Source organism: Fundulus heteroclitus, chromosome 16 (assembly GCF_011125445.2).
Source record: "Fundulus heteroclitus isolate FHET01 chromosome 16, MU-UCD_Fhet_4.1, whole genome shotgun sequence".
Taxonomy (NCBI): Eukaryota; Metazoa; Chordata; class Actinopteri; order Cyprinodontiformes; family Fundulidae; genus Fundulus; species Fundulus heteroclitus.
The window spans coordinates 21,603,356-21,611,301 of NC_046376.1; the positions used below are offsets into that span (position 1 = coordinate 21,603,356).

General features: G+C 39.7%; 1 protein-coding gene across 1 annotated transcript; it reads left to right on the top strand.

Annotated features, from left to right (window-relative positions):
* The first annotated feature begins 5,135 nt into the window (after positions 1–5,135).
* Positions 5,136–6,297, top strand: LOC118566377. The gene is made up of 4 exons (XM_036148274.1): positions 5,136–5,269; positions 5,360–5,415; positions 5,481–6,179; positions 6,257–6,297. Exons 1-3 carry the CDS (start codon positions 5,247–5,249, stop codon positions 6,167–6,169), a joined length of 768 nt encoding a protein of 255 aa, XP_036004167.1. The 5' UTR covers positions 5,136–5,246; the 3' UTR covers positions 6,170–6,179; positions 6,257–6,297.
* Positions 6,298–7,946: the final 1,649 nt, after the last annotated feature.

Below are 7,946 nucleotides of genomic sequence, written 5' to 3' on the forward strand. Positions count from 1 at the left end.
ATACATCAGTGCCTCTGACGTCTGCTAGCAACCAATTTGGGTAAGGTGTCGTGCCCAAGGACACAACTGAGTCTTATGAGAGGCTAATGTATATGCACAAAAAGTCATGTTAGCTGGCCATTGTTGGAGAAAAGATGAAGTAGGGGTGGCACAAGGGTAGTGGGTACAAACTAGTATTTGACATTGTGGACCATAGCAGCTTCTGTCAGCAATAGCATGCCTTTTTACCACATGCTGAGGATGAGATGCTTTTTGGAACTGACAGTTGGATGGGACACAGTAACAGTAGGCTCATTCTGAATAACATTGGAATCATTCTGAACAATTGTCAGTCTCCTGGATGGAAGGAATGAAGGGCTTTGTCGGCAACTACAGACAATGCTCTCTTCACTGTTTGAGAGATTTCAGAAAGTCAGGTCAAGCCAAGTTTATTTGCATAGCATATTTCAGCAGCAAGGCAGTGCTTTACATCATGCCTGGATTTTTTTTTTTTTTTTTTAAATGAATAGGTTCATTAAATATTGGAAGTCTAAGATTTGTCCAATCTTTGTATGTGAGCTTGAATGTTTGTCTAAATGGGAAAATGTATTTTGTTAGAAATGTAAACTAATCCATTTCTGCATATTATCTTCTTTATAAATTCTATAGAACTAATTTAAAGTAGACTGAGAACCTTTCTATAAACCCTGGACCGTCTGTTCCATTGGCAGAACCCCATAAATTGCACTCTTCTTGATTTGGCATTTTTTTGCACTTAATATGAAAAATAAAATATATTTCATAAACATACCAATATTTTATTTAGATATCTCTTAAATTTGACATCGATGCCTTCCTGTTAACCCCATTTGTTTTGTATTCTTGGAAGAAAAATAAATTCATGGATTTATTGCAAGTGTGTAATTCTTTCAATTTTGAAGATTTATAACTGGTAAAAATCCAAAGTTATATTTCTCATAATAGTGTGGACTGCCACTAAAGTGATTGTGATGAGAGCCACCACAAACGGATGAGATACCTCAGAATCAACAATGCAGATAAGCTGATGAAGTTCTGAATTCATTTAATGTACAGTGCATAAACATACTTTTCATTAGGCCAATATTAATGTGTTAAAATGATTTGTACAATATGTGAAAGTATTCAGCAATACAAGTATGAAAAAATAAATGGTTGAAATACTGTAATCATGCAGTGTTAAATGGATACATATGTAAGTTTAAATGTTTGAAATTACTTACTGAAATAAGATTTTCTATGACATTCTAGTATATTGGGATGAACCTGCTCCATAAAATAGTCCATATTCGTTCTTGATGAAAGGCAAGGAATTAGCCTATAATTAAACATAACAGCACGTCTTGATGAAACTGTGACGGTTGGATCAGTGAGGTAATTTATTAAAAAGACATAAAAAAAATCTGATAGCTCTGTGTCTTTAATTTTGTTTTTCCAAGTTCAAAAACAGCCTTAACAACATTAAGTCAGAGCATCTTTATTTCTCCCCTTTGGGAGAAATTGACTTTGGACTGAAGGTTTACTGCAATTACACACGTTGCATTAATCCATAACTTTGGATAGCAGCTATTTAAATTAAAGTGCAGTGGAAGTTAATTGCATATTACAGTTAAAGTATGGTATTGCAAATGTATATGTAAACAATTGTGAATAAACAGTCAGCAGTGCAAATCAATATACAGTCATGTATAGTTGATACATGAGTAGTGCAAGATGCATGTAAACAGTTGTTACAATAACAGTCAGGAGTGCAGGTGAACATTACAGTCTTGTAAATAACAGAATAACAAAATGGAGGTAGGTGTGAGGAGGGAGAGGAGAGTCTATCAGTGAGGGTTAGAGTTCAATAAAGAGACAGCTCTGGGGAAAAAGCTGTTCTTTAGTCTGCTGGTTCTGGTCCAGGGGCACCTGAAACGCCTGCCGGAGGGCAGGAGAGAAAACAGTCTGTGGGCTGGGTAGGATGAGTCCTTAAGGATGCTGCGAGCTCGATGTAGGCAGCGTTTCTTCTGGATGTGCTCAATGGTGGGTAGTGGAGTCCTAGTGATGTGCTGGGCGGCTTTCACCACCCGCTGCAGTGCCTTGCGCTCTGCAACAGTACAGCTCCTATACCACACTGCTGCACAGTTGGTCAGGATGCTTTCTATTGCACAGCGATAGAAGTTCATGTGGATAGTCGAGGATAGCTGATTTTTCCTCAGTGTCCTCAGGAAGAAGAGGCGCTGGTGAGCCTTCTTGACCAGGCAGGAGGTGTTGGTTGACCAGGACATGTCCGCTGAGATGTGGGTCCCCAGAAACTTGAAACTGGAGACACACTCAACAGCCATTCCATTGATGTGGATGGTGTTGTGCGTGCCTCTTGAATGTTTTCTGAAGTCCACGATGAGCTCCTTCGTTTTGGTGGTGTTGAGGAGCTGGTTATTTTCAGTGCACCATGTGGCCAGGTGCTTGATCTCCTCCCTGTAGGCTGTCTCATCGTTGTTGCTGATGAGGCCAATCACCGTGGTGTCGTCCGCAAACTCGATGATGGAGTTGGATGCGTACAAAGGCTTGCAGTCATGAGTGAAGAGGGAGTAGAGAAACGGGCTTAGCACACAGCCCTGTGGTACACCAGTGTTAAGTGTGATGGACGTGGAGCAGTTGGAGCCTGATTGGACATTCTGGGGTCTGTTGGTCAGAAAGTCCAAAATCCAGTTGCACATGGAGGTGTTGATGCCCAGGTGTCGACGTTTGGCTATTAACTTAGCCAGGATGACAGTGTTGAATGCTGAGCTAAAGTCAACAAACAGCATGCATGCATAAGTGTTCTTCTGCATAAGTGTCCAGATGTGTGAGCACAGAGTGCAGTGCCATGGAAACTGCATCATCTGTGCTCCTATTGCTACGGTATGCAAACTGGTGTAAGTTCAATGTGGATGGTAGCGAGTCTTTTAGGCGTGCCAGGACCAGCCGCTCAAACCACTTCATTACGATTGGTGTGAGTGCTACAGGGCGGTAGTCGTTAAGGCACTTTGAGTTGGAATGTTTTGGCACTGGCACAATGGAAGTGCATTTGAAGCATGTTGGTACAGCTGTTTGGGCAAGAGACAGGTTGAAAATGTCTGTAAAAACCCCAGCAAGCTGCTTCGCATATGCCCTTAGCACACATCCAGGGATGTTATCTGGTCCAGCTGCCTTATGTGTGCAGTGAGCAGGATAAGTGCATGCTGCTGCTTCAGAGTAAATCAATTCTAACTAGTGCAGATGTAACAGATTGAATATGGGATGATTTCTCATATCTTTGTTATTTTTTGCATCTATCATTTTTCACGTATTTCATTTGTCCAAAGACGTTTACTGTTGCTTTAGTCAAAAACTGCACATGAAATAATGCTTTGCTACTTTTTATCTCCAACAGTAAAAAGAGAAGTTCTATGGGAAACTGGAGAGACGATCTTATTTTGGGCAAATATTTTTGTATTACTTATGTATGATAATATGCTTTAAACATCTTTATTTTTATATGTAGTTATTATGATTACTTAAACTATGGTTTTACTCTGTCTAGCCCCCCTCCCCCACCACCCAAAAAAGGGAGTACCGACACTCATTTTTTTCCACTCATAGCACTGCTGATACGTCATAAGGATTGTGGGATTCCTTATATAGCGCACTAGCGCCCGTAATGGACATTGTAAGCTTCTTATGCAAAATTAGTTGCAAGAGGAAGCACACAGGCTCCTTTTGCTACCTCAATCCTTAATGACTGCACTATTCAGACAGCACTTATGGCAACCACACACGCACTTTCACTTTGTGTAAGAATCCTTACTCAAAAGGGAAATTTGAATGAGTCCATAGTTCATCTTCTTGTTCCTCTTGGTTCTTATTGCCATTTGGCAAGAAACGTTTGGTAAGCTTCTTCTTCTTCTTCTTCTTTAGATTTTAATGGCAGCTTGCATCCATTATTGTTGCACTACTGCCATGTATTGTATCCTAATATCTATTCCTCAAATTCCCATAATGATCCCAGTATTTTTTTTTTATGAAAAGTCTTCTTTTTCCCCTCAATAATGATCAACCATATTCTCAAATTTCAATTCCCTATTAGAACCTAATTCCATTTTTACTAATCTTATTATGCCAAATTAATAATTTATTTAAAACGTCATCACTCACATGTCTTAGCATAATATACCACACTTCAGCTTTACCTGGAGCACTATTCCTAGTTCCACACAAAGCTCTTTTCAGTTCTCCAATAAAGAAGCGATATATCATCAGATCATCAGTATTACTCTCCCTCCTTCTTAAACTTTCATAATTTTTACCTTTAAGCATCCTATCTTCCCTGTATTTCATTAACTGATATTTTTTCCCACTATGAATCTCCACAAACGTGTTTACTAAAATATCAGCCTATTCCCTGTCAGTTACTGCTATGATATTGTTTTTATTAAGTATTGGATAACTCCATTCTCTTCTACCCCCCACCCCCTCCCATTCGTTATCATCCCCTCTTCTTATTGTTCGTTTTACTTTTGCCTGTGATTTTTTATATGCCATTAAATGTTGAAAATTAGGAGACCATTTAACCTATTGAAATGCTTTATTTATTTTTCTGACTGCTTTTTTACACTCATCATTCAAATGTTTGGTAAGCATTGGCGCCACCTGCTGATACGGAGTGTGGCTCAAAATGTCTATATTATTATATGCATGTATTTTAATATTTTATTAATCACCTTTTTCCCCTGAGAAACATAATTAAAATTGTAATGCTTTTATGTTCTGAATCTCTCTGTTTTATGTTTATTAAATTAAATGTTTCTTTATTTTTCCTAAATTCCTCCAACATTAATCTTTTCTCTATCTCATATCTCTAACAAACTAAAATAATGTGTTCTGTTGTTTCACCTTCTCCACAATATTGACAGTTTCCTGTATTATGTTGTTGTAATTAGCTGTTAAGTCTTGCATGTCCAAATCACAGACAATGTTAACAATAATAAAAAAAAAAAAACATGATGAGAAATCAGGCAATGGCGTTGCTCAGCTGCTACACCTGCAAATGATAACCACTCATTGCTCTACGAGGTGCAGCTGATGATGACCTTTGTTAGGAACACGATGGAAAGGGTATATTAAGCAAGGCTGGAGCAGCAGAGGTTATTCTGGAGTCTATCTCTGCTTGCTTTGTCTCAAGCCAGTGCATCTGAGAAGCAAGGGAAGCTGCTTTTCAGTCAAAAGCCATGGCTGTTGGATTTCTTTTGTGGTATGTTTTGTTGCTGTAGGCTTTTGAATTCTTGTTTTTAAGTGAATGCATTAAGGGTCCTTAATGAGATGTTTGTTTGCTACAATGTAGGTTTTTCTGGATTGCCTTGCTGTTGAACTGTTCTACTGGTTTTACATCTCCAAGAGGTAAAATCTATTTCTTAAAGCAAATGATTCATCTATGGCATTAACATATTGTCTGTTTGCTGCAGCTCCAGTTCAGTCTGTACTGGATGGTCAACACCAACTGGATGATCAATACTTCAATGCTTTAGCAACTAGTGAAGGGGATGGAGATGTTCTGGATAACAAACCAAGTGGCCCTGTTCTTGCAAGGTACCAATGGCCTTCAGTAGCAGACCCACCAAGTTTGCTTCCCTCTGTCCAAAACATGCCTGACACAATAGACCAGCCAGAACCCCAAACTCTACCAGTGAATGTTGAACCTGCAAGTGTTGCTTATCCAAGTCCATGGGAGTATTCTGGCCAGAGCAATGAAGTTGAAAGTCCGACTGTACAGGTCTCTCCCCCTCAGAAGCCTTCCTCTCCAAAGCTAGTAGGCCAGCCTTCCTACAAAGACTGGATGAGCATGCCTTTTAATGAAATCTTTGACAAGGACCTGTTGTTCGGCCAATTTGGCTTCCAGCCAGAGAACTCGGTCCGCTATGAGAAGCACTGGGTTCCAGTGAGTTTCCCCCAGATGTCCTACCAACCGGTCCCTCCTCCCCCAAGTCGTCAAAGCCTGATCAGGAAGTCTAAAAACGGTTACCATCGTGAAAGGCTTCAACAGTCAAAAGACATTTACTGGGCAGATCCTAAGATGCAGCAGATGAAAGGCTCTAGGAAGTTTAACCCCTTGCCAAAAAAGGTGCTGAACCGTCAAGCTTCTCACAAAATGTGAGGGCTTTAAGGTATGTATACCTACATTTTTAAGGGATGATGTGGACAACAAAATTGCATCTGACTTGACTCTATTTTTCTCTTGCAGCTTACCAATCTTCATTGCCAAAAATAAACTTTTAAATTCAATATATTCTGCTTTGTCACTTGTGAGGTTTATTCTGCGTAATGACATGTGTAGCATCTTTGAAATGGGATGTTCAACTCACCATACCCTGGTGGATCATGAGCTATATTTGAACTGAGATTCCTGCACCCAAGTGTTGACTTGGCTTTAAGGTGTCAGCATTTTGTTTCCCTGGTCTGCACTCTGACCCTGTCAGCACAACCTAAACTGCACTAGTTTCAGAGATCAAGCTTGTAAACATTACTCTATTCAAAAAAAACGCTGGATGTGGAAGTGTGTACGGGGAAAAAATGTATGCCAAACTTGCTCTGCCACCCTCATATATATATATTTTTTTTTATCAAACATTAAAACTTAGATGACCTAATGAATACTCTGTAGGTTTCCTTAAAACTTTAAGGTGTGCACCTGCTCTACATTTAGTAGAGACCTGAGGGGTCCAAAAGACACGCACAAAACCAGATAGTCGTACTCGAAACCAAAAATAAAAAACCCATTGTACTAAAACTCACGGCACACCAGAGGGGTATCTGGACCCCATCAGGATGTGGGAACCAGGCATATCCAGTTCATACTTTAGCCCTGACGACCCATGCGACTGGGCCAACCAAGGCCCACCCCATGAACCTGGAGTTGTGGCCTATCCTCGAATAGCATTTGAAAACGCTAAATGGCTTGTACTAGTATAGCCCTTAAATCAATCTGATCTCAAAGCCCTTTATAATTAACCCATTCACACCTTGACAGTGGTGAGCTCTTTTAGTAGCCACGGCTGCCATACATCGGTGCCTCTGCTAGCAACCAATTTGGGTAAGGTGTCTTGCCCAAGGACATGACTGAGGCTAATGTATATGCACAAAAAGTCATGTTAGCTGGCCATTGTTGGAGAAAAGATGAAGTAGGGGTGGCACAAGGGTAGTGGGTACAAACTAGTATTTGACATTGTGGACCATAGCAGCTTCTGTCAGCAATAGCATGCCTTTTTACCACATGCTGAGGATGAGATGCTTTTTGGAACTGACAGTTGGATGGGACACAGTAACAGTAGGCTCATTCTGAATAACATTGGAATCATTCTGAACAATTGTCAGTCTCCTGGATGGAAGGAATGAAGGGCTTTGTCGGCAACTACAGACAATGCTCTCTTCACTGTTTGAGAGATTTCAGAAAGTCAGGTCAAGCCAAGTTTATTTGTATAGCATATTTCAGCAGCAAGGCAGTTCAAAGTGCTTTACATCATGCCTTGATATTTAAAATGAATAGGTTCATTAAATATTGGAGGAAATCTAACAGATTTGTCCAATCTTTGTATGTGAGCTTGAACGTTTAAATGGGAAAATGAATTTTGCTAGAAATGTAAACTAATCCATTTCTGCATATTATCTTCTTTATAAATTTTATAGAACTAGTTTAATGTAGACTGAGAACCTTTCTATAAACCCTGGACCGTCCGTTCCATTGGCAGAACCCCATAACTTGCACTCTTCTTGATTTGTAATTTTTTTGCACTTAATATGAAAAATAAAATATATTTCATAAACGTACCCATATTTTATTTAGATGGTGTGCTGGTGTGATTGTGGTGAGAGCCGCCACACACAGATGAGGAGAGATGCCTCAGAATCAACAATGCAGATGAGCTGATGAAAGA

Bases quoted from the DNA above. Each gene is read 5' to 3' on its own strand.
- LOC118566377 (XM_036148274.1), top strand. From the start codon at position 5,247: ATGGCTGTTGGATTTCTTTTGTG. The intron at 5,270-5,359 runs GTATGTTTTGTT...GCTACAATGTAG, and splicing joins GCTGTTGGATTTCTTTTGTG to GTTTTTCTGGATTGCCTTGC. The intron at 5,416-5,480 runs GTAAAATCTATT...TGTTTGCTGCAG, and splicing joins TGGTTTTACATCTCCAAGAG to CTCCAGTTCAGTCTGTACTG.